This window comes from Dasypus novemcinctus, chromosome 1 (genome assembly GCF_030445035.2).
Source record: "Dasypus novemcinctus isolate mDasNov1 chromosome 1, mDasNov1.1.hap2, whole genome shotgun sequence".
Taxonomy (NCBI): Eukaryota; Metazoa; Chordata; class Mammalia; order Cingulata; family Dasypodidae; genus Dasypus; species Dasypus novemcinctus.
Window position 1 is genome coordinate 93,922,868 of NC_080673.1, and position 26,645 is coordinate 93,949,512.

At 36.9% G+C, this 26,645-nt stretch overlaps 1 protein-coding gene and 1 long non-coding RNA gene across 2 annotated transcripts in view; both read left to right on the forward strand.

Moving 5' to 3' along the window:
* Nucleotides 1-11,244, forward strand: part of LOC105744442 (uncharacterized) — a 73,237-nt gene extending 61,993 nt beyond the window's left edge. The window contains exons 2-3 of the long non-coding RNA XR_001117520.2: nucleotides 9,896-10,061; nucleotides 10,567-11,244. This is a non-coding gene — a long non-coding RNA (uncharacterized lncRNA). The remainder of the gene's footprint in view (nucleotides 1-9,895; nucleotides 10,062-10,566) is intronic.
* Nucleotides 11,245-18,085: 6,841 nt separating this feature from the next.
* On the forward strand, nucleotides 18,086-26,262 carry GIMD1 (GIMAP family P-loop NTPase domain containing 1). The gene is made up of 2 exons (XM_004476200.1): nucleotides 18,086-18,478; nucleotides 26,005-26,262. Exons 1-2 carry the CDS (start codon nucleotides 18,086-18,088, stop codon nucleotides 26,260-26,262), a joined length of 651 nt encoding a protein of 216 aa, XP_004476257.1.
* The last annotated feature ends 383 nt before the right edge of the window (nucleotides 26,263-26,645 follow it).

The following is a 26,645-nucleotide window of genomic DNA, read 5'->3' on the forward strand; positions in this document are numbered from 1 at the left end:
TGAGTAAAATATAGAAAGAAGACAGGGTACAGTTAGCAAGTGATCAAGGTTAGAGATCTCAGGTCTTCTCTTTCTTATGTGTATTTTCCAGTATGCAAATGATTTTACAGAAAACAGTCACTACTCAGAGCAAACAGTTTTCTTTGGATTGAGAAAACTAATGAGTACACAGAAACCTACAATTATTCTCTCTGAGAGATTTTATCTCTGTGGGTTATGGAATTACTGGTTTCGGCTCTTGAATTTCTGACTAGAATTTTCTTCCTGTAAACTGTATAAGTTTATCAGAATGGCATGAAGTTACATACTGCATGCTCTCTGGAGAAAAGAAGGAATGATCATTCTCAATGAAAATCGAATGTAAAGCAATCAAACTCATGGCAGTGCATTTTCTAGGGAAACATTTCATTATTTAAGTTAAAACTTTGTCTAGTGAACTGTCAGGACCATAATTTAGTACATAATAGAACTTAGTCTTAGAATACTATCCAGGGACACTTTGAGGAATAAAATATTTGAGTTTTGTATTGATTTCCACCTCTTAAAGTAGATGGTTTTCTTCAGTCATTCAAAACCCTTAATGGGGCACCTATTATATTGTCAGGTGCTCTACTTGTCCCATCTTCAAGGAGTGTGGGGTCTTAGAAATGGCTGCATAGCACAACCAACAGCCGTAGCACAAAGTGCTTGGAGAGGTGTCTGCCTGGGATTGGATGGGAGCACCTAGAAGAAGCACTAAACTGGACTGGAGTAGGGGCTAGAAACATACTCCTAGCTGGGGTTACTTGAAGGATAAGTGGTATATTCCCACACAGAGAAGAGAAAGGAAGGCTTCCAGACTGAGGAAGAAGCACAGACAGATCTGAGAGCTTTTAGAAAGTGAAATAGTACTTGCTGATCAGATAGGAGTGGGCAGAGAGTGAGGAGAGAGATGAAGGTAAGATAAAGAGAAAAAAATCAATCTCATTTCCCATATATGTGTAACTTTATCAGTACTTCAATCTCCCAGGCAAAATATTAGGTAAGCCCTAAGTAAAATATAAAAATAATAATATATGGTTGTTGTTCTTACAAAGCTTCAAGTCTAGTTAGTGTGGGATTGGGGTTCGGGAAAGGAGTACAGGGACACTTTGTAAAAGCAAGCACAATAAAATGTTATAGGTGGCATGACAGAATTCTTAGAGTTAACAGTTGGTATTCAAGGAAAGGGGCTAATTGTATCTGCGAATTAAATAAGTACTAATAAAGTTGTGATTCATGGTGCCAGTCCTATCCCTTCCCATGGCTTTTAGAGAACACAGCACTCTTGCCTGCTAATCCCACGTTCACTTCTCAAATGATACTCAAGGCACCCACAGCCTATCAGAGTGGCACATAAGGTAAATCAGTATACTCACCAGCTTGAAGACCTTGTCTTTGAAGGGAAAGGAAGAGAAAGTGATGTGGGATTTAAAAATCATGGAGGGAGGAGCCCTGAAAAAATAGGCTCAGGTGACATTGGTTCTATCTCTCCTAACAGGGGGAGGAGTCTTGAAGGGGAAGCAGAGGAGCCAGAAAGATCTTCAAACTGGAGGGCTAGCTGTCTTGGCCCATGCCAGCCCAGGGTGCAACTGGTCTCTGGAAGGAATAGGTAAAGGGCTCCATGGCCCATACACATTTTGATTCAACAGTAAAGAAGAGGAATAGGACCAATAAAAAGGGGGGGGGGGGGGAGATGTCACAGGAAAAGGCCATGCCACCTAAGTGGGGAAAAAGAATAAAGTAGATCAGACATCTTGTTATGAATGGCGGCAGGGACCAGTGGGACCTTATGGGAAGGAAGCCAGGCTTCCTTCAATATAAAACTATCTCAGCATTGCATTGGAAAGAGAATGGAATGCTCATCAATTATATTAAAAGTAGATTGACTTATTTAAAATGTAGCGATGTTTGCCAAAAGCAGATGGAAAACAGAAATTCAAAACAAGGTGAGGTCATTTGCAAAACCCCAGCCCTGCCACTAACTCCGAGCAGCTGACAGATCTCCTCTATCAGTTTGGCGTTGATGGGAGGTGGATGGGAAAGGGAGAAAGATGAGGCCAAACCAAGGAGGGGAGAGGAAAAACCCAAGAACTGGTTTATATGTCCATTCCCTTCCATCATTTCCAATATGGAGAAGGACATCTCCCTTTCCCCTTCTATTTAATAGGCATTGATATCAATTTAGAGTCAGTGAAATACGGGTTGCTTCCTTGTGGGAGTCAGGATTTCCTCCATAAACCTATTCTGGATACATTCTCATTAATCTTAGGCACTGCAATTTATTACAGCTAAAACCAGCCAAACTCTTGTACTTTCTGAGACTGAACTTGGATGATCACTTTCTTTCTATAATATTAGAATTGTAATTCTAAAGTTTGAAATAACCTTAGAAATATCTACTCCATTTCCCTCAATTTCCCTTCTGGGGAAAGTCAAATCCAGAAAATTCGGGTGATTTGCCTTAGTTTACAAAACATGTTTTAGAAACACCAGGGCTAGAATCCAGGACTTCTGGCTTCTTTTACATTGTAAAATTGAAGAAAATGAATATTTTGGCTTTAAACAATTAATTCAAGAGTAAGTTAAGAATGCTATTAAGTGGGTATTCTAACAGTACTTAGTTATTATATTGCTTTAATGGGATCCAATAAGTGGTGATACAATAAACAGCAAGAATGATAAACACATACAAGCATCAATCATGACTCAAATGACTTTAGGGCACCATATCAAGCTTTTATCTTTTAAAAAGTGTTCTTAGGTCTATTACCATCATTGCAACTTACTTTCCTTAAAACAAAAACAAAAACAAAAAAAATAGGCACAGGGAAAAGTAAAGCAAAAAGTTTCCCACCTATTTCTGGGGAAATCATAGTGGTGTGATTGGCAGAGCTTGCACAGGAGAGATTTAGTTAAAAGAAAATCAGTGGAGCAGGTATAGTTCAGTGGTTGAGTGCCTGCTATGTATGTGCAAGGTTTTGAGTCCATTCCCCATACCTCCAAAAAAAAACAAGCCCTTGCTACTTTAATCATTGACCCAGTGGGAATTTTTTTGACAATCACTGTCAATTTGCACATTAAGTCACTATTGAATTATCCCAAATTTGAAACAGAAAGTACTGTTTTCTGCTACAGTGGGATGAAAAATTAAGACATTACAAATTACAGAAATGTTGCCTGTAATCAACTGCTCTTATAGTTCCTTTTCTTCTTTTCTTTTTAATGATTCTTCAGATTAGAACATACAAAACATGGTTTCCAGAAAGACAGATGTGGGTGGGCCTAAAAACACATCGAATACTACTTTTTCTCAAGAGAAAGAAGTATAGTACTTTTCAAAATTAGAGAAAATAGCTAAAATTATTTTTATACTAGAATCCTCTTGGTTTTAAAATAATAGTGAGTTTCTAAAAATAGATAAAATTGATAGATATATGTTGACTGCCTAGAGGCAAAGCATTAGAAATTTAATAGCAGGATCTAAGGGCCAAGCATTAGAGGAATTGACTACTGTCCTGCAAAGATCGAGAGGCCCACTAAGGAGGGGCTATTCCCAGGTCTGAGTGTCTTAGGCCACCAAAGGGGTAAGGACTCCCAGGCCTGCCATTGGCCACATCTGCCAAATTACCAGGAGGGAGGCTGGAGAACAGCATTGTAGCAAGATGGGAGCCTAAGTAGCTGTGTCCTGCTTGAGCTGTGTCTGCCACACCCTGTCCAGGGGTATTATACCATCTGGGGGTTTAGGGAACGTTTCCTCTGCCAGAGCACAGAGGAAGAGGAAACCTTCCCTCTCTGGATACCACGGCACCCCTCTGACAAAGGGCAGCAAGGGTCTGCAATGCTTACGTTGCTGATGACTACACTGCTGAGGCTTTTCGACTCCTGACCCCATGGGTTATAGAGGGCCCAGTCCTTGGCTGTGGACCCTACCCCTCTGAGGTCAATTGGGACACCCTGGAGAGAGAGGTGGTAGAATATGAGACTGTGCAGAGGGTTACCCCTTCAATTTTTCCAGCAACAACCTGCAAGTGTAAGGAGGATACTGAAACCAAAACCAGAATTTTATCAGACAAAAATCTGAGCTGTTCTTAGTTCAGCAGGAAGGAGAAACTGTAGTTGGCTGGTTACTAAGTGTATTCAACCTAGGTCCAAATTTTTAATAACCCCCAGGAGATGAGACAATTGGCAGGCATTGTCAAGGAATCCAAATTATACAATAACCCCCAGGCCTCCATACTAAATTTATTCATGATTACCAGGGTCCTGCTATACTTAAAAGGAACAGGGGCCATCCCATACCTAGGGTAAAAAAGTCAGCAATATAGAAGAGGAGAGTGAGGATGGAAAGGCCTCAGACCCCTCTTAATCCCTGCTCACAGGGATTTTTATGGCCTGGAAGAGAACCCCTCTCTCAGGGGCTGTTGCTGAGACACTTGGGGGAGCATGGAGGAAGTAAGGAACCTCCTGCATACAACAGAAATGGTACGGGTACACCATTTTGATGCCCACCTTGATAAAGCTTTTGTTCACTGGGACAAGGAAAATGCAGCAGATTAGTTGCTGAGAGTCTTTAATATGGGGTCTGAATTGCCCCTCTTCTCCTCCTCAGTAAAATGAAGGAAAAAATGTGGCAACTGACTGGTGTCTTTAAAGATGTCAAGCTCCATCCCTATTGACTTTTTAAAAAATGAGACAAATGAAACCCAACTGTTACTTTAAAAGGTTGAGATGATGCAATGGGCATGAATTTCTTTGACCATGCAGACAAAAGAGAACTAGAGTGGGTCTCTGGCCCTGGGGAAGTCCCCTTTGACACTAGTTTCCTTACCAGGAGTCCCTTCAGCCTCCAACTTACCAGATCGCTTGCTCAACCTTACAAGCAAGGTTCAAACTATCAGAGGCTGTGGGTGGAGTGGTACTATTGGGAGGACTTGTGGCATCAAAGTCACAGATCCTGGCTTATCAGACCCATGTGGCCAACCTGCAGGAGCCACAAGGCCTTCTCCTGGAGAGGTCTTATGTCCTCCTCCTGCATATCAAAGGCTTCTATTTTTCATACCCTGTAGTTTAAAGCTATCAATCCCCAGCATTCACAGGAAAGCCCTTGCTCCTTCCTTCTGGGTCACAATAAAGGCAAGAATGTAGAACTAATACCTTCTTTTTCTTCCCCCCTCCCCCACTGACCCTTGTGGGAGCTTCAGTTAGGTAAACCCTAGGACCTCTGCCACCCTCATTCTCCCTTCTCCTCCTCCAGGCACTTTGATCTAGCAAGCTGTAATTTCATGCATCTATACCACATCACCCAAAGAACTTCCACATAACATCCAAAACAATGGACTCATACAATATAGTCTTTTCTAACAGTCTTCTTTTACTTAGCATAATGCTTTCAGTGTTCATCCATGTTGTAGCATGTATCTGCACTTCATTTCTATCTATTGCCAAACAATATTCAATTATATGCATATACCACATTATATTTATCCATGAATCAGTTGATGGGCATTTGTGTTGTTTCCATTTTTCAGTTATTATAAATAAAAGTGTTGTATTAGTCAGGGTTGTCTAGGGAAACAGAACCAAAAGGATATATATATATATAATATATATAATGTAAATATATATAAATGTAATATATTTATATATAATGTAAAATTTGAGACTTTTTTCATGGGAATTGGCTCATGTGACTGTGGGGATGGGCTACACCAAATTCTGTAGGGCAAGCTGCAAGCTGGGAACTCCAAGGAAGGTTTTCAATGAATTTTCCAGGATAAGCTAGCTGGCTAAAGTAGAGATGGAAAGTTCCCTTCTGGCTACTGAAATAATCACTTCTCCTTTTTTTCTTTTTTTAAAAATATTTATTTTGTTTATTTCTCTCCCTCCCACCCCCTCGTTGTTTGTGCTCACTGTTTTCTCTGTGTGTCTGTTCATTGTGTCTTCTGTGTCTTCTCTTTTTTTTTTTTTTTTTTTAGGAGGCATTATATAAAGAGTTGTAAGAATTCTTTATATATTCTGGGTTCAAGTTTCTTATTAGATATATGATTTACAAATATTTCCTCCCATTCTGTGGACTGTCCTTTTCACTTTCTTGCTGGCATCCTTTGAAGCACAAATGTTTTTTAATTCTGATCATGTCCAATCTATCTATTTTTTCTTTGTCCCTTATGCTTTTGGTATCTTGGTGTCATATCTAAAAAGTCATTACCTAACCCAAGGTCACAAAGATTTACTGCCTTGTTTTCCTCTAAGAGTTGTGTAGTTTTAGTACTTTCATTTAGGTTGACTATCCATTTTGAGTTAAGTTTTGTGAGGTAGGGTGCCAACTTCTTTCTTTTGCATGTTGTCCCAGCACCGTGTTTGAAAAGACTATTCTTTCATGTTGAATTGCTTTGGCACCTGTACCAGATTGAGTTATGTACCCCAGGGGGTGGGGAGGATACAGGTTCTTTAATCTATTACTGTAGATGTGAACCTATTTTTAATAGGGCTTTTTGAAGATGTTAGTTTTAGGTGAGGGGTAGCCCAAATGAATGAGGCTGGGCTTTAATCCTATCACTGGAGGCTTTGTGAAAAGAATGCCATTCTGAGGAGCAGAAGCTAGAAGTCAGTAGAACCCAGAAGAGAAGGGAGAAGACATCACTAAGTGATGGGAAAACAAAGAAACCCCGAGGATTGCAAGACTGCTACTGACCCCAGAAGGAGCAAGCCTTCCAGTGTCAGAAACCATGAGACAATAAATTCTTGTTAATCCAATACATTTTGTGAAATGTATCATTGCAACTAGGACGCTAAGACAGCACATTGATAGAAATTTGTCTGACCATAAATATAAGAGGCTTATTTCTGAACCCTCCCATTCTATTCCATTTATCTCTGTGCCTACCTTTATGCCATAGATGTTTTGAGTCTTGAGGGAATATTTGCCAGCCAGACTAGGGCTCTGGGGGAGCTGGTGTTGGGAGCAGAGAGTATTCAAGACAGAGATAAATGCGTAAGTGGAAACATGGAAGAGGAACATCATGACCTCACAGGGACCAATAAAGAGTAGCCTTTGGCTAGATCATCAACAGCTAGACAGTGTAGCAGGGGGTGGAAAGAGAGTAAGGTCTGTGAATAAAGAGCTTGACCTTTATCCTACAGAAACATGAAGACTTTAACGCGTGATTATATTAGACTCTGGAAAGGCCTCTCTAGTAGTGTAAAGAATGAATTGGAAAGATGATAGGGAAGGGAGAGAAATATTTCAGAAATTTTCTTGTTAAATCCAAGCAGGCAATCAGAAGAGCCTGACGTAAGGCCTTAGCAATGGGGCCAGAGAAGAGGGATGGACGTACTTGAGAGATGTTTAAGGAGAAAGATCAGTAAGAGTTGTTTACCATGTGGATGAGCTAAATTGAGAAAAAGGGAAGAATTATGCTTGACCTCCATGTTGCTGAGTTGTGTACATCACCAACCAAGAGAGAACAACAAGGGGACTGGATTTGTGCAAAACCTAATCACTTTGATTTGGGACATGATGAATATTCCTGAGTACCTTTGTGTGTAAAGCACTATATTAGCTGTTTTATTAATTTTTTTAAAGGATTTATTTATTTATTTCTATCCCCCCCACCCCCCACCCCCTGCCCTGGTTGTCTGTTCTCTGTGTCTATTTGCTGTGTCTTCTTTGTCCGCTTCTGTTCTTGTCAGTGGCACAGGAATCTGTATTTATTTTTGTTGCGTCATCTTGTTGTGTCAGCTCTTCATGTGGGCGGCACCATTCCTGGGCAGGCTAAACTTTCTGTCGCGTTGGGCAGCTCTCCTTACGGGGCGTACTCCTTGCGCGTGGGACTCCCTTATGCTGGGGACACCCCTGTGTGGCAGGGCACTCCTTGCGCGCATCAGCACTGCGCATGGGCCAGCTCCACACGGGTCAAGGAGGCCTGGGGTTTGAACCACGGACCTCCCATGTGGGTAGACGGACGCCTGGCCAAGTCTGCTTCCCTATTAGCTGTTTTAAATATAGTATTTCATTTAATTTGCATGCATTGTCACTGGTCCTATAAAATTTTATTGACTATATTTTACAAAAGAGGAAACTAAGTCTGAAGGAAGATACAAAACCTATCCATCATGTCATATGGCTAGTTGGTAGTAGAACTGAAATTAAAACCCTCATCTATGGTTTTTAAATAACTATACCCATTTAAAGTAACTTGATTGACGATATTTCATTCTAGAAAATCACTGTGGAAGAAATAAACTGTGTAAATTCAAAACCTGAACTCTAATCCGTTCTTTTCCACTTTCATTCTTCTAGGCTGAATAAACTACTTTTGATTTTCACTACTGTCACATTTGGAAAGACAGTCCAAAATAAATATTCAGGTTGGAATGTGGTAGAGAATGGAAGAGAAGAGTATTTAAAATATGCCTTTTTGTAAATACAAATTCAAATTCAACTGGTATTTATTAAACATCTACCACAGCGAGGCTCTTTGTAAGACACATTCTTATAGACTATCTGCCTTAACCAATACTAGAATCATTTAAAACAGGTCATTTCTTGCCTTAATAGAAGTAAACTTGGCATAGAGACTTCCATAATTTTTAACCCAGTTCTTTCTATTTTGGTTCTAAATATAATGCCTTCACATAGAGGTACCCATTTAACAATAATGTATATGGGTGACTCTGCTTTACAGGCGCTAATATGGGAGAAAAACCAAGGCAATTGAGCCTCCTGATTTTGTAACAATGACCTTGAGCAGGTGTGTCCAGAGTCTGTAAATTTTTCACTTTTTAGTCTTTTGGTATTTTGGTGAAATATAAATAAACTTTAGAGAAATATACTGATAAAGTCCTAGAATTTAAGTTGCATCATAATCATTTTATCAAACCTTCTGATTTCTGGAAAACGAATATATCCATCACATAGTAGTCACTCAATAATATATTTTATATTTACTAATTAATTAACTATTTTGAGGCTCCACTTAAATAAGCTTCATATCTTCTTTAATATCTATGGTGTTGGTATACATTTTACTGAACACATTTCAACAGTAGTTTATTTTTTTTAATTGTTTAAAAATAATTATTTTAAATAACAGTTGCCATTTATTTCATTTTTGTTTAATGCATAGAAGAAACAATTATAGGAGAAATGTAGGTTTTCATACTAAGTGTTGTAAATACCACTCATGATACCTTATTGTTCTACCAGGTTGTGATGTCATCTATGTGTTTATTTAGTATAACTTCCCTAAATATTATCTTTTGTCTTTTAATATCTGGTAAACTTGAACCCACCACAGAATGTAGGAATTGCTTTAAAAATATCTGACTTAGCCCTTAAAAACAAGCTATTTTAACCCAGAATTGAAAATGAAATCAGTATCATATAAATTACCACCTTGGGCCACGAGACTGTTTTGTCACTTATATATGCAATCTATTTCTTGCCTTTTTTTTTTTTTTTTGCGAATTAAGCTTATTGTTGGACTATGTAAACATGATCTTTATTCCGTTTCATAATATCCTGTATACCTTCCCAAACTGGCCCAGAAAACCAAATTAATCTCTTCGACCACAACTGAGGTTATAACAATATGCTTCAATATGCAGGCTCTCCAAATACAGCAGGCCTGCAGTCTGTTCCTTAGCCCAGCAATTTTATAGCAACATTGTAAAGCAATGACTTCAATTTCACATAATCATGCTTGGCATAGATAGTGGCCTTTACCCAGGCCTATTTAATTACACCTTTTAGGAATTATGTAAATATCATATGTCTCTTTTCAAAATTTACCACTACTGTGCTCATTACTGACCTCATCTTGCAAAGACCACAAAATGTATCAACCATCTCATTTGTCTTTTTTGCACTTAGCTCATGTGGTGAGCACCTGAAAACCATTCCTAAAACTTACCACCCACTCTCTCGCCTGTGCTGCCTCTGACTTTTAAATCACGCTTGTTAATTTCGGTGGAGACTCAGCTGACAAGCAGGATGTGATGTACTGTGCAGGGTCATGATCACAGAGGTACAATACCAGGTCAGTGTAAGATTTTAACAACGCAGTTATTTATGATTGTTGAGTATGAGCCGAATTAAGTAGAACATAAGCCAAAGGCTTGTGCAAAGCAGTTAACATTTTTCTTATATATCTATATTCACTTTAGAGTATAATCAATATGCATATGATCTCTGGAGTCAGCAGACCTGTGTTAGAGTCCCACTCTGCCACTTCCAAGCTGTGTAAACTTGGGAGGATTCTTTACCCAAGGCTTGCTATGAGAATGACAAGAAAACAATTCATATCAGTCATTTAGCATTTACCTGCCTTCTGGTAATTGCCAGGCAAAATAAAGCTGCTGTTGTTGTCGGTCGGCTGGTTTGGGGGTTCTTTCAGAATATGAGATTGGGCCTGAAAGAGAAGCAAAGCCAATTTTTTTTCTTCCCCTCCCCCAAGCTCACCCCTGCCCCAGCTTTCTGTGTCCATTTACTATGTGATCTTCTGTATCTATTTCTCTTTTTGTCTTCTCATCTTTCTCCCCTAGGATTCACCAGGACTTGATCCTGAGGACCTCTGATGTGAAGAGAGGTTCCCTGTCAATTGTGCCACCTCAGTTCCTGGTCTCTGCTGCACTTCACCTTGACTCTCCCCTTCGTCCCTCTTTTGTTTCGTCATCATCTTGCTGCGTGACTCACTTGGCGTGGACACTGGCTCACTGTGTGGGCTCTTGGCATGCCACGTGGGCACACAACTTGCAACAAGGGCACTGGCTCACTGCACACGCACTGGCTCACCACACGGGCACAGAATGGGCACTTGCAAAGCCAAATTTTAAGTAACTTTGTATAAACTTCCTTTTGAAAACATCTTATTCCTTGATTTTGTGTAAAATACTGAATATTTCCCAAAACATTTTTTGGGAAGGAGGTATAAGAACAAAGTGTACATATATTGATGGTGGTACTTGTCCTGTGTCCCTTTCTTTTCTTCCAGCATTCCTTCTCCCTCCCCTCCATTCTGGCATGTCACCCTATTGTTCTGGCCAAGTGCTGTAGCTGAAAACAGTAAATGGCTGAGAGGATGTGTATCAACAACTACACCCTGGAACAAAGGTGTAACCCTTATCTTGCCACTTACCAACTGTGACCATGAGCAAGTTACTTAACTTCTGTGCCAGCATGTGCTTTAAAATGGTGTCAATAAATTAATACTACCCACCTCAGAGGGTTGTATGAGTTACTACATTAAAATGTTAGTGCAGCGCCTGACACATGGTATTACCTTTTTAATACAGCATGCTGAACTCATACACGTACACACAAACAAACCTGACATTTCCTTTTCTGCCTCACGAGAACTACCTTTCTTTCTACAATGTGACTTTAGGAATCTACATGGGATGACACTCATTTCATTCTCCTTTTCTCATATCTCAGTAACATCTCAGTATTGTTAGCAATTTGGAAATCTCGAACTCCTGCCTTAGGTCACAAAAATTCTGAGACTGTTGTTTTATCTTTAAAGGCTACCAAAAAAAATGTGCCATTACATAGTAAAGTTTGCCATCCAAGGGTTTATCCCCTGAAAATACTCAAGACGTGAATTTTATACTAGTAATTATAGCTAACATATATGGGTCTGAAAATTGTCACATTGCCTCTGATTGATGTGTTTTGTATAGCTTCATTTATGGTTGCAGATCATTATTAAACAAGTAATAAATACATGCATGCATACACCGATATACAAATACACACACACCTGACTTCAACATGAGAGGGAAAAATAGTAAAGGAGTAAGAGACTTTCCTGATCTTTTCATGATGAATTGACAGTCTCCCTAATTGATCCTATTATCTCTGGCATTTTGTTATCAGCAAATTCTAAAACAGGTATCTGGGAACATTGCTCCACATTATAGCTTTGTCTAAGAAAAATAAAAATTTATATTTTCTTGGAAAACAAAGAATAGGTTGTTTATAATAAAGAATAGGAAGTTTATAAATTTATTAGGTTACTGTTATTATTACACAGGCTCTATTCTTCTTGACTTGATAGTCTCAATTCCTTCCCCAAATGGAAAAAAAAAAAGATTTCCTATAGAAAGGGAGATTTTGTGGTATCAAGTCCAGGATGAATCAAGGGTGGCATCAGATACCATGGCCATAACTTTAATTTTAACTACCATGTCCATGGCATTCCTGATGCTTTGGCTCATGATAAAGAAATTATCTCGTTCTTCACTGAATATCACTAGAAGAATTTATACATTTAAGTGTTTGGAGTTGACTCATGTACCTGAGATAACTTGATAAGTTGAAGCCAGCTTAGTGTCTGATCCCAGTGTGTGAGGGATTAATAGCTTTATTGATGATTATAAGACCCTCAGCCTCTGTGCATTTGGCTAATAAAATATATTCATCCCTATGGGTTGAGTACATGTTATTTCCTAGGTAAGAAGAATAAAACATACAATGTGCGACAGGTAGTATTATTTTTATATGAACGTGTTTTCAGTGGTTTTCTGTATTATGTTATCTTATTTCTCTAGAGTGGTTAAGTAACATCTTTTATTAAAGAAAATCTAAAGTCAAGGTAATAGGGTTTATAGAAGTTCTTTAAGAATAAGGCTTGGAAGGGGAGCAGATGTGGCTTAAGCAATCCCCCACATGGGAGGTCCCGGGTTTGGTTCCCAGGGCCTCCTAAAAGAACACAAACAGACACAGAGAGCACACAACAAAAAGACTCAGAGAGCAGACAGCAAGCGCAAACAATGAGGTGGGATATAAATAAATAAATCTTTAAAAAAAAAGAATAAGGCTTGGGAGCTTTGGGATCATTTGATAGTTTTCGAGAATCTAAATTAAACATGCTTGTTTTGCTGAAATTGTTTTATCAATATATAATTTACCTTTAATAAGTACAATATTAAAATTTTGCTGATTTTTCTCTTAGCTTTCAAGGTTGTATCCATTTCTTCAATAATGGTATATATGACTCACTATACTATGATAGTAAGCAATGACATGAGGATTCCAGCAATTCTTAGTTTTCAACCTAATTGGCTCAGGACTGATGACCAAAAATTTAGTTATCGTAAGTCAAATCCTTATTCCATAGGCACCAGATGATAAATTTAGTTTACATTCATGGAAATCCACTTCAAACTATAAAAAATACCAAATATAATTACATACATGTGTATATGCATATGCATGCACACACAAGCAAACGAATATGTAAAGCCAAACCCAAAATAAAAGTCACCTCAGAAGAAGAAAGGGGGCCTAATGCCTGAAATGGAGGTGACTATACATTAAAAATAAAAAATATGGGCAAAAAAATGTATTTATTATAGTTTAAATTACCAAAATTTTCATGACGGAAATGTTAAAAGTTGTCAGAGAATCACCTCCAGAAAGGTACTGGGCCTAGTTGTCTTCAAGAAATTTTTTTCAAACTTTCTAAGAATGCACAATTGCCAAAGTGTCTAAATTATGCAGAGATGAGCATATTTCCAATCTGAAAGCCTGACAAATATAGCATAAAAATATAATGCTCTAAGTCAATCACTATTAATATTGCTGCAAAAATTCTAAATAAATCTTAGAAAATTGAATCCAGTGTTATAGAAAAAGAATACTAAATCCTAATTAAATAATTCCCAATAGTTAATTTTGCCTTCACACAGTTCATATGATAGACATACTCCCATTATTAATTCCTCTCATTACACCAGTAGCAGTTCTTAAAGAGAGTAAATAAGGACAGGATGTTGGTAGTTTGTAAAAGTATATGTGCCAGCTAGCCCCTGGGTCCAAGGAAATATTTTTAAATTATCCTATTTTACTTTCTGTTCTTTTCTGTTTTCTAAATCCTTTGAAATATGCAGATTACACTTATATTCAGAAAAAAATATTCTGAAATACTCAGAAGGGAAATAAACAAAAAACAAAAGCAAATGAAGAATAACATCACAAATGTCCCTGTGTATGGATGAAACTGACAGAGCCTTTAAAATATGAAGTCAACCAAGTTTGGACAGAAGTAGCTCTGTTCCCACAAATACTCCTGTCCAGACATGAACATTCTTCCTTTCTCCAAGAACCTTCAAACTGCATTCAGATTAGGACAATCTGTCTCCAAAATTTAAATTGTTGACAGTGTTCTCTAAAAGTTTTTGAAAGGTGAAATCTGATGCCTTGTTCTGTAAGACCAACTCAAACTGAGTAAATTGAGTCATCACCAACCTCAAACACCTTGTCAGTGTGCCCCTAATTTGGTGCACTGTTGACAAAGGCTAAAGTATTTGGTCATCATAAATACAGATTTTTGTTATTACTCCAGAGATCTTCTTCATTATGAAAAGAAATATCATAAGAGCAAAGGGGTTCACAACTCAAGCTGGTGTAAGATGGAATTTGTCAAAACTGTGAGAATTCCTTTAAATCAAATTTGCTGTAAGGCAAGAACTGCCTATACTAAACTTCATTTTAATGTGCATAGAGACACATAAATTATATATATACATATATATATATACACACACATATGTAATAAATTTGAAATATAATTGTTACTCATGTCAGCTGGAGTCAGCCTTATCCCACAATATCTCATTTCACGGACTGTAAATACTCTAAGGTCCTCCAAAGTTTCCTGAAAGTTCCAGGGGACTGGTATCCTTCTAGCTTCAACCTCCTGCCTCTCCTGAATTACTTCAGTTAGATGTTATCTCACAAGCTCCAGCTGTGTGGTTCCTGCTCTAGGCTAACAGGAACCTAGGGGTGGACCTCAACAACTTTCTGTTCATTTTCACTGAAATAAAATAAAATGCTAACAACAACCAAGAGCAAAACAAAATCAGCTTTACACTAGGTTAACTATGAATGTGGCAGACTTTACATCACAGCAATACAAAGAACATAAAATTGGACATTGGCTGTTTCTGTTCTCAAATAGCCCCTTAGTCATTTCCACAGCTGGAAAATCCAGCTTTCTGCTCTGTTATAGTTCTTATTCTTTCTGCCTTCCTCTCTCTCAATCCCTCCCTCCCCTTCATCCTCTCTCTCTCTTCTCTGTTCTCTTCTCAGCTCTTCCCCCATCCCCAGTAGTTTGGCTATGAATTTTGGGGAGTTTAGCTCATGTTGTCAGGATCTCCACCTCAAGTAGCTAATCAAACTATTTTTTTAAAGAAATACAGTTCCTTTCTAAGATGAATTCTGATGCCAGAAGTTAAAGACCAGTACATTTTATTCCTGCTGTATTACATTAGCTGTCAGCAAAAGGAATGAAGGTAATTTTTCAAGTTGTTTCTAAACTTGATTCAAAAAAGAATTAATAAATTATTCAATATCAACTAATATCAGTAAATTGCCATTCCATATGACCTCTAAGTTGACTGATTAGAAATTATTTAAAAATGTTTCAGTCTCATTGGATTTTATAACCGTATTTATGAACTCTGACCTTGTATTTTAAGCAGTCAACTGTTGCATTCAGCAAATGATTTAAACTACGATTACAAAGTGGAAGGTTTAAAGAAACTAAGAACCCTCTTCGCTTGCTCTGTCCTATCTAGGAGTGTGGGAAGAAAGGCTTGGTTTTTCCTTTCTTCAAAAGATTCCCCACTCAATTAGTATGTGCGGTTATACGCTGCCTAAATGAAGAATGTCAGTTTTTGGTTTGAGGAAGAAAATGAAAATAAATTCTGGTTCAAAATAATTTCTTAGGAAACAGGCTGCTACTGCCATCTGGGGGAGGTTCTTTCTGCTTCATTCAAGAAAGCCAAATGTGCATGTCAGATGAATGAATCCCGTTCTTGTTTTCCCTTGTCATATCCATACAGGAAGAAGACTTTTTAACTCTTTGCCCATGAAATCATAAAGCATTCCAGATGCCGCCAAATTCTCTTCATACAGAAATACATATTTCACAGGCTTTTTCAGTAACAGGAGACTGTGAACCAGAATATAGCCACACTACGGTTTTTATATCTTATACACCAAAAAATATTTTGGAAAGTATAGACTGTATACTAAGAAGTGGAAAAAACAGATTTAATCTTTCAAGAATAAAACCTAAAATTTTAAGCAAAACTTACTTGGTTCTGAGTTTTATATACTGAGTTAATTTGAGTTAATTATACTCCTTTTTAAAAAATATACTGTCATTAATTGATTTGGAAATTGCATGTGCCAATCGAATCATGCCAGTGGTTTAATCAATTAGAATATGATAAAAATTTCTATATAGAAATAGCCGAAAGAGTTTTCTTAGGAAGTTTTTAGTTTATGAGATAAAACTATTATTAAATCACTATCCAATTCTCACACATTTATTATAAATGAATATTTTGAAATGTTATGTGAAGTAGTGTTTTGGTGTTTGTCAATTAAAAGGGAAAAATTGTGACTTGTTATAATTGTGTCTAATACTTACTGATCTTGCATTTTGTATGCTATAGATAAATTATTACCTATTCCAGACTCTAATAAATCAAAGCATTTAGTCCTGGAAATAAAAGTTTCAGGAAGTACCTACTGAAATTGCAAGTCTACTAAATGACATAAAAGAGTCAGTGCAGATTAGAGGAAGACAACTTATCATTTATAAATAGGATGTCTGGTAATAGATTAACTAACTAAAAGACATATAGTGCCAGGCCCAGAGTGGTACGAGAACACTGTCAGAAGACTAAAGTTCATACCAAGGAAAAACAGTACCAGCTTCAAGGACGTCTTTGTGGAGAAAGTATTTTTAAGACTGGGAAAGGTAAGTGATATACAACATATGGATTGGGATAACATATGCAATCTTCAAAAATATCCTGGGCCTGATTCAGGAGAAAAAAATAAATAAATTAGCACCTAAGAGCAGCTGACACTGCTAAAAGATCTGAGTGAACTGGTGTCAACTGAGGGGATCCCAACGAATGTCTTTTTTCTGGTGGAGGAAGAGGAGGTACAGTTTCTTCAAGGTGTACATATTAGGGTCTGGAGAATTGGAGTAAAGGGCACTTAGAGGACAAGGAAAAACCCGAGACACATAAAACCAGATAATGTAGAATTAAGTAAAAATAATAGATATAGGATATTATAATATTTAAAAATTAGCAGATTGAGCACATTTGGTAATTGGCCAGTAGCACTACCTTATCAATCTAATGAAAATTATTGATGACCTTCAAACGTCATAAGATACATATGCTATGCACAAAAGGTTAACTGAACTACACTTTTCAGATGTTATAAATGGAATAGACTCTCACAAGATTGTGCTGCCTCCTAACTGAGCTGTACAATGTGTTGGACTTGAGTCTCTATCTTAAAGAGCCAACAATTGAAAATAATGGGCCATCAAAATAAAAAAAAAGGAAAAAATGAAAAAAAAAGGGCCATCAAGATGATTTATTAATTATTTCATAACTATAAGTAGTTCACATTTCATCAGAATGTTACCTGGTTGTAAAAAAAAAATCTTTAGTAAATAGAAACAGAAGTCTACTTAACTTTATTCATGTTTCATGGGAGAAAAGCAGTCAGGAAGTCAGAAAAGATGATTTTTTGCAGATGCCACTTGTATATTCAGGGTGTGGGGGACATTGTTAAAAATGCAAGAGGGACTGTTTCTTCTACTGTTCTGTCCCCAGTATTCTTCCAAAAGTGAATGTTTTCCAAATACTGCTGCTGCTTGTTACCTGAGCTCAAGAAACTCAACACCCATTCCTAAGCCAACTCACCTATCACACCGATGAGTTAACGTATTTCTTCTAAGCAAGGTTTATATTATCTTCATGCAATTTGAGAGGTTTTTTTTTATTTTGCTGCAGTTATTGCTTCTTCCTTCCCCCTTTCTGACCTGTTTTTTACTTCTCTCTCCCTTCTCACTACTAATATTATTTCAATCTTCCTTTCTGTAACTGGGGTATCTCAACCCCTCCATGATTTAGCTACCGTGAATGAGCAGAAGGCAAATCAAAGGTAAAACTTGGACTGGTCCCGGCCAGGTAGTATGTATATGGAAGCCTCCCTGCTTAGGTTGTGCCTTTGTCTACCCACAGCATGACAGACCCCAACAAAATGATTATCAACTTGGCTCTCTTTGGCATGACTCAGAGTGGAAAAAGTTCTGCTGGGAACATTCTGCTAGGGAGCTTTGACTTCCACAGCAGTTTTGCTCCGTGTTCTGTGACCAAAGATTGTTGCCTAGGCCGCAGTTGCCCCCTGCACAGCTTCATGCGTCAAGCGGGTCAGGAGAAAGCCCTGCAGGTCCAGGTGTTGGACACTCCAGGCTACCCACACAGCAGCCTGAGTAAGGAACAGGTGAAGCAAGAGGTCAAGGAAGCCCTGGTACATCACTTTGGACAAGATGGTCTCCACCTTGCACTGCTGGTCCAGAGAGCAGACATGCCTCTCTGTGAACAGGAAGCATCTTCCCCAATCCAGATGATTCAGGTAAGACAAAGAGGCAAGGGCATTACTGCCAATATTCTCATGGTAGGAAAGAACCACTAAAAGCTGGTTAAAAAGAATAGTTTAAAGCACAAAGTACTGGTCACATAGGAACATTTGGTAAAAACTACTTGATTTTTCCCACCAAGAATCATTTTTATAATTTCCTTTAGGGGAATTCAGCCACCTATATTTAACTGAGTCATAGTAAAAAAAAAAAAAGGAGGGGGGTGGAATATAAAATTTCAGAGGTTAGTTAAGTCTCAAAACCTCGAAGAACTGAAAACTGGAATCTGTTTGTAAAGTGTGGTCCCCAGAATATCTGCACCAGAATCACCTGGGATTGCTGATTAAAAATGCATATTCACCCAAGACCTACTGAAACAGATCCTCTAGAGTGGAGCCCAGATATCTGCATTTTAATAAACTCTCCACAAGGTTCTTAATATTCAAGTTTCAGAATCGCTGACTTATAATACTGACTTGCAGGCATTTGATGTCAAAGGGACAGTCTCTTACAGTTCACCAACAAATGGGTGTTCACTCCCAGATTTGCTTATTGAGCACTGTTTATTGGGCATTTGCAGAGAGCTTAATAATTGGTGAATAAGACGTGGGCTACCCTCAAAAAGCTTACAGTCTAGAAGAGACAAATTGACAAACAAACAAGAATAAGTAAGGTGTTAAGTGCCCAAGAATTGTGACATATGAGGAGAGAAAAGGGAGGCTTCACAGAGACTTTCATTTCAGTAAATATTCAGGGAGATCTATGCTTCGTATAAAATAAAAAATCAGGAATTCTGGGTGCTTTGCTTGCTTCATCACTAAGCCACTGAGCTCAGTCTACTAGATCAATATCTGTTAGAAGCTCCACAGGTAAATCATTTGGAGAATAGAAAGCAGATATTTTCCATTCAAGAACAATTTCTGTGAAGCCAATCTTAGACCAGACTGACAAAGGACCAGTTTTGCCCAGATAGATAGCATACTTTGCTTTAAATAAAGATTTCTTTTCTTTTAATAGTAAAGGCATAAGATTGTTCTAAATTACAGACACACATTGTGTGTTTCAGTAACTGTGCATGTTTTCTAAAAATGAAAAAAAAAAAGCCATATGTATAATCACAAGAAACTAGCAGAAAAATTTAGGGTGACAATAGCATAAAAAATAACCCTAATCATCTAACTCCTGAAAAATCAAGGACATGCTGTACAAAAGCAAAGACGAGAAGATGATTGCAATTAAGAAACAATGTGGAATTTAAGAAAGCCCATTAACCTCCTCCAAACTATTAAATCCTGCATTTTAAACAATATTTCTGTAGAAATCAAGTATGTGTATGTTGGGGGTGGGGAGGGAAGACTTCAATCCATTACATCAGTGTAAATTTTAAATTGTTTTTTTTATTCATTTAAAGCTACTATTAAATAAACGTTTAGTTTAGCTATCAACGGATGTAATTCAGTAAATGCATAAACAATTATTTCACAAAAGCTAACCTGACTCTTGCCATAAGACCTATGATGGCCCCATGCTGAGCCAAAAAGGAACATTTAAAAGATATACATTTTGAAAATAGATTTGTTCAGTTTTAGGATATAAAACAATTTTGTAATCCCCTCGTTTTTACATACAAATAAATCAGATTCGTGCATGTCTCTCGGGTTTTTAAACAGTGTCTGGTATATAGTCTTCTCTTCTTACAGCTGCTCTCTAGTTCAGGCAGAGAGGAGATTGGCTCAGGCAAAGCTCAGATATAGAATTTTTTTTGTCCCCAGAATAAATGACTTCTCTCTTCCAGGAGCTTTGGGAAGCCTCAGAGGTGCCCAAGACCCTGAGAAGCCCAGCAGATCTATTTTGGCGTTCTGCCATGTCCCTTGGTCGAAGATTGCCCAAGCATAGGCTGGCTGTCCATGAACTTCTTCCTGAAGGGGCCTCAGACCCTGGTGGCAGCCATCTGGGTGCGCTCACAGATTGGGAGCAGCTGCGGAAGGTCTGGATGGTCAATAGGTCCAGCAGCTGCTAGGAAGAAGTACGGAGCAGTTAGGGCCCTCTTGTTCAAGAGACACCGGTATGTCTTTTTCTTCCTGACTGAAGCAATACAGAGACTGGACTCTGCTTTTGTCCCCTTTCTTCCCCCCGTTCTGGGGCACCAGTGCCTGCCATGGAAGGAATCTGTTAAGACCAGTGCCAGACAGGTGACTTCTTCCCTGTGCCTCCCTGTTGTTGCTTTACCTATCTCCCCCAATTTTTGTTCTAACGTTTTGGAGAGGGATTATAGGCTACTAGTGTGACAATTGAAACATTTCCCCAAATGATCCTTTTTCTTTATTTATGTTAGGCTATTATTTATTTAGAGCAAAATGATGGAAACATCAGTGAGTCATTTTCCCAAATTTGGGAAATAAAGGGAATGACTCATTTGAATATGATCTGAATTACCACTTGAATGTTTAAAAACATACACAAATAATGGATCAGAGAAGGCACAAGTAAAGTCATCTTAAGAAAAGAGCTGACATTCAGCCAAGATTCTCCAGGAATTGACTGAAGTCCACATTCTTTCCACTATCATAGTATCATGTATTACCACTGTGTACATGGAAGCTTTAAGCATGTATTTTTGTTTCATAATCAAAATTCTGAGGGCCTGAGAATACTAAACAAAGAACATGGGCTTAATCATTAAATAGAATATATTAAAAAATGGAGCCTGGCTACTTTCTAGGTATGTGGCTATAAATAAACTAATGAGCCTTTCTTGGCTTCCATTCTTCATTTGTAAAATGGAGATAATTTTACCTCTTTTAAATAGTTCTGAGGGTTAGAGTTAAGAAATATAAAGTGCCTGGCATTGTTCCTGACTTACATTTGCTTCACAGAAAATGGTAAATTATTACTATCATTGTTGCCATTTTTATTATTATTGTTACCACCCAGATGGTGATTAGTGCTCATTCAAATGAACTACTGGATACAGGCAACATATTACAAAGGTTAAGTACATGGATTTAGGAGTAGTTTCATCTCAGTTCAAGTTCCCAGTTAGCTAAGCTATTTATTTGCTTTGTGACCCTGGGCAGTTAAGAAGCTTCTTTAAACCTTATTTTCTTCATTGGTAAATTGGGAATGATAGCAGGTCTAGTTCATCGGGTTATGTTTGGGATTAATGCCAAGTTAACAGAGCAGTAAATTGTTTAACCCAGCCACTAGAGCATGGTACGTGTATAATAAATGTTAGCTATGGTCATTATTATTTTTTGTTAGTATTTGTTTTGTCTCAAAATAGAACATATTCTTTGTATAAATAGCTTTCTTTGGGGTTATCTTGATAGGCTTCAGAAGAAAGTAAGAGTGAAATCAGATTTACTCAGGCCTGATTTAGAATTATAGTGAATTCCTCATGAATTTAGAAAAAAAAATATTGGAAAGAAACTCACTGGTTCCATAAGGTTAAACTGAGAAATCCGCAATGTAAGGTAAGGACATGGGCTGGCAGTCAGGGGGCGTTTGTTACAGTACCAAGTCTGCCAATAATCAGTTATGTTGGCTTTGGCCAAGGTATGTATAGCATCAGAAGGCCTCAGTATCCTCATCTGTAAAATGAGGCAATTCGGAAAGATGATCTCAAAGGCCTCTACCACCTGAATAGTCTCTGAATCAAAATTCACGATCTTATTTAATGAGGTCTTATCATTCAGCTTTGGCTCTCTGAGAAAGAAAGATGTGGCATTTTAAGTGGAATGAGAATAACGGAATAGCATAAAATATAAAGAATTGTCTTTATTGTCCTCCTTTCGCATGATAACTTATTTTTTTCAGTTGATGTAATAGTTGGCTTTTTAAAAAAGTTTCCCCCTGAAAGTCCAGATGCTATGATTTCATCAACCACAAACAAATGGGGCAGGGTTGGTGAGGTCCTGGGAAAATGATCATAATTCCTGGAAAACAAAGTTTATACTCTAACTAGTTGTCCCAAAAGGACTAGACGAACTCATAACCATTAGCCTTCTGAAACTAAACAATTCATGATTGATTGTAAAATTTCCATCTAGCTTAGTACTATAGTTAAATTATTAACACCAGATAACTTACATTAACTTATCTTGCTCTTGGATTTTTATGTGAGGTATCAATCAACTCTGATTATTCTTTCTCTGGGTCCATGGAGAATATGTTTGGCCACTAACATGATGACTATACACCAAGCGACACTACTTTCAAATATTCCACTATTTTCTGGCCAAAAATCAATCTAAAGGTTATAGGCTAAATCAACCACTCTCTTCTATTTTTGGCAATAATTCAAAAGTGCAATTTCTCTCACAGTTTAAGATATGAGCATCCTTTCATAAATAATTATCAACATATAAAAACTTTTGAGTGACTGAACATATGGTCTCATACATGGCATAGAGCTTACAAATCTATTATCCTTAGGTGATTTACCTTCTTGTTCCTGAAAGAGATTATGGCTTAAAGTGTAGGAAATTTCTAGTGTGGACAAAGAGGAAATGTGTTAATGTTATAATGCAGAAAACCAGAAATCAAAGGAAAATTGTGAAAATGATACCATGTAATGCAATAAGCACTAACCTTGAAAGAGAAAAAATATGCTAGGATATAATTATAATTTTTAACTCAGGAAAGGACTGTTTGTCCCCAAAAATTATTTAGCATGAATTCTTATTAGGGCAATAATGACAAGTATGGCCCAAGCCATCAGTCAAATAGTAGCTGTTTACAAACTTTAATATAAGCATTTCAATATTATGACAACCAGTAAGGCCATAATACAATGTGATTGGGTGAATATTAGGTCTGGCTCTAAATTTGAGAAATCTCCAGAGACAAGAATGATCAAGGATCAAATGCAATAGCTCTGTTTGTAGAAAAATAAAATCCCAATACTATATGATATCTCATATGTTCTCTCACTCTCTTTACTTGAAATGTTTTTACTGCCCTTTAATTCTCTTTTAATTCCTAGTCATTTTTCAAGAATGATCTCAAGGTACCATCACATGCTGGAAATTTTTCCTGAATCCTCCCCTTTATCCTCCTCCATCCCAAACTTGGCTAATAAATATCTGTTCTTTGGTGCCTATCATTTTTTCTATCACAACACTTGTAATTACAATAAATTGAAAGTACTTCTTTCCTTCTGTCTCCCTTGCTTAGTTCTAATTTTGGTAAGAACACAGTAATGTCCACTAGATTCAAACAGGGATATTTTTCTGTCATGTTCCCCATTGTGTTCCTAGCATTTGGAATTGCCTTGGCTAAAGTAGACTCTTAATAAATATTTGCTGAAGGAATAACTCACCTGGGATACTTTTAAAAATTCAGATTCCCAGACTCATGTCTAGAGATTCTAACACATTTTTTGCAAGCATCCCAGCAATCCTGGTATAAAGAGTCCAGAAATATTTTTATTCCCAGATCCTAGATCTAATATATATAGTACTTATTAGATTATAAACCCTATTCATTTACTTTGCCACTATACTATCCCTCCTTCACCAGAGATCTTTTACAAAATATTTAATATCTGACAAGCTTTGAAAAGTCTGCTAATTTTGTTATTTCACCATAAAATAGGATGGTCACATATGTTTAAATTTACACAGACCTATGTTCTTTTAAAGTTGAGTTAAGGCTTTGTAAGTGAGTTTGTGTTTTTAAAGTCTCATAAGAATATTTCAATCAAAGTAACTCTTTGGAAGTTTCTTTTGAAAAGTTTAGAAGTTTTCTGTTAATGCAAATAATTATTTTCTAATGAATAGTTCTTGAAATTTCAATTCAGATTTTCCTGAAGCAGGGCATTGATGGGAGAATTAGGAATTTAAATTATTCTATGATGTAGATAGACAAATTTTGAAAAGATATGAAGAAAACACATGGTAATGAAACTTCTTCAAAATTAAACCTTCCAAAAAATGAAAAATAAAACTCTATACCTACTATTTGAGCTGATAATAAGGGTCTAAGTTCCATATTAATCCAACAGACATTTATTGTGAGTTTACAAAATGCTAGAACCTTTGACTGACACGGAAAGACATAGCCTTTAAGGAGCTCACAGTGAAGTTGTAGAGATGGTTGTATAAATAAATGGCTCTGATAAAAGGCAGACTGTATCATGAGTTGCAATTAGTCACCCATGATCTGAAGATGTTTCTAATTTTAAACATTTTGTCCCACAATTTCCCATGATTATTTTATTAGATTTACATGTCCTGATTTCATCTCTTTCCATCCTTCCTTCCCCCTTTCTTCTTTTCTTTCTTTCCAATTTTTCAATAGCATGAATACTAATTCTGCATTTGTTATATACATTGAAAATATTTTTCCAGATCTTTCTCTTTTCTCAAGATTTTATTTTAAACCAGAGTTTGTATTAATACATGTAACTCAGTCTTTATATCACTGTCCCCACACTATAATGGAGATAATAACAGGGTTTCCCACAAGGCATAATTTTGAGTTTCAAGAGCTTGTGACACAAAATAAGCACTCCCTAAATATTAGTTGCTCATCTTTCTTTCTTTTGATTATTTGAGATTCTGGATATTTCTTGCTATGTTTATTCTTAGGCATTTTATATTTTTCTTGTTATACTATAAACTAATAGCAGCTATAGAAATATTTTGGTAATGGGAGTTTTTAAATGGAAGGAATGTTATTTTATTTACACATTGCTGTGATTTCATATAGTTTTGGAAATATTCAAAGAAAGTTAAACGGTTATTTCTAGATGCCTTTCATCTTGTGTGTGAACAACTTGCCACATGCTGTTACTTCTGCTTTTTATCAGTCTATTTTCACTAATCAAACAAGAATTTATTACATAACCAACTTCCACATATTAATAAACAAAAGAATACCAGTCCTCAATGTTTTAAACCACATTAGAAGGCATCTGATAAATTTTGTTTGATCCTATGCACATGAAGTGAGGAGGACGAAAATCACAGTAGTATTTTGTAGTTGTGCCAAATCACCAAGTGTATTTTGACCATAGCTTTCTTGTTTCATGTCAGTTGATTAATCAATAGAGCATAACCATGGAATTATATAAATATAAATTTTAATAGATGGTTTTAATGATGATGATAACATTCAAACAAGATATGACATATCCCTTAGCCATGATCCTCTGTCTTAAAGGAAGTGGCTTTAATAGATTCAAGTTAACAGGCAAGTAACAATGATTATAGAATATTGTAAATGTAATTATGTCATGTGCACCATGGATAATAAGCAGTTTTGAGTTTATGTATGGGTCAATTACAACAGCAAAATAAAATGGAGAATTGAGACTTTTTCAGGAGTTCCATTCCATTTGCTTAAAATAGATATTTAATACTTGACCCCATTATCACCTTACTTTACATTTGTTAGCTTTTTGAAACCTAATGACAGATGGATCTGTTAGCTGTCTATATTGAACCCTAATAACTCTTTTGCTCTTTTTTGAAGAATATTATCCAAGGCAAACAGATCTCTAACTTCTTCTCTGTTTTAGGAACTTCTGGGACATGCTTGGAAGAATTACACTGCCATTCTCTTCACACACGCAGAGAAAATAGAAGAGGCTGGGTTGAGTGAAGAAGAATATTTACATGAGGCCTCTGAAACTCTGCTAGCCCTACTAAATTCTATTCACCGCAGATGTGTTTTCCAGTATAAAAAAGGAAACTCACTTAAAGAACAAAGAATAACAGTCTTAGAAAGAATCATGGAATTTATAAAAGAAAATTGTTACCAAGTTATTACCTTTTAATAAAATTTAGGTGAAAGGAAAAGAGCATAGGATTTTGGAGCCAGAAACCTGGTTTCAAAAACTAGCTCTATTAATATGGACATGGACTATATCTTCTCGTGAGAGTATACATTGATGTAACCACTTTGGGAAACTTCTTGGCCATTATCTACTAAAAAACATTAGGGATTCATGATTTCGAATGCAAACCTACAACAACAATCCCATTCCTAGTTCCATATGTAACAGAATGTGTACGTTTGTGTATTAAAAGATATGTACAAGAATTAACATAGAAGTACTCTAAATAATAGCTAAAATTGGAAACTCTCCAGACATTAGAATGAATTACGCAAAGGAATATTACAAAGTAATAAGATGAGCAAACTATGACTACAATAAAA

Bases quoted from the DNA above. Each gene is read 5' to 3' on its own strand.
- GIMD1 (XM_004476200.1), top strand. From the start codon at position 18,086: ATGACAGACCCCAACAAAATGATTATCAACTTGGCTCTCTTTGGCATG. The intron at 18,479-26,004 runs GTAAGACAAAGA...TCTCTGTTTTAG, and splicing joins CCCCAATCCAGATGATTCAG to GAACTTCTGGGACATGCTTG.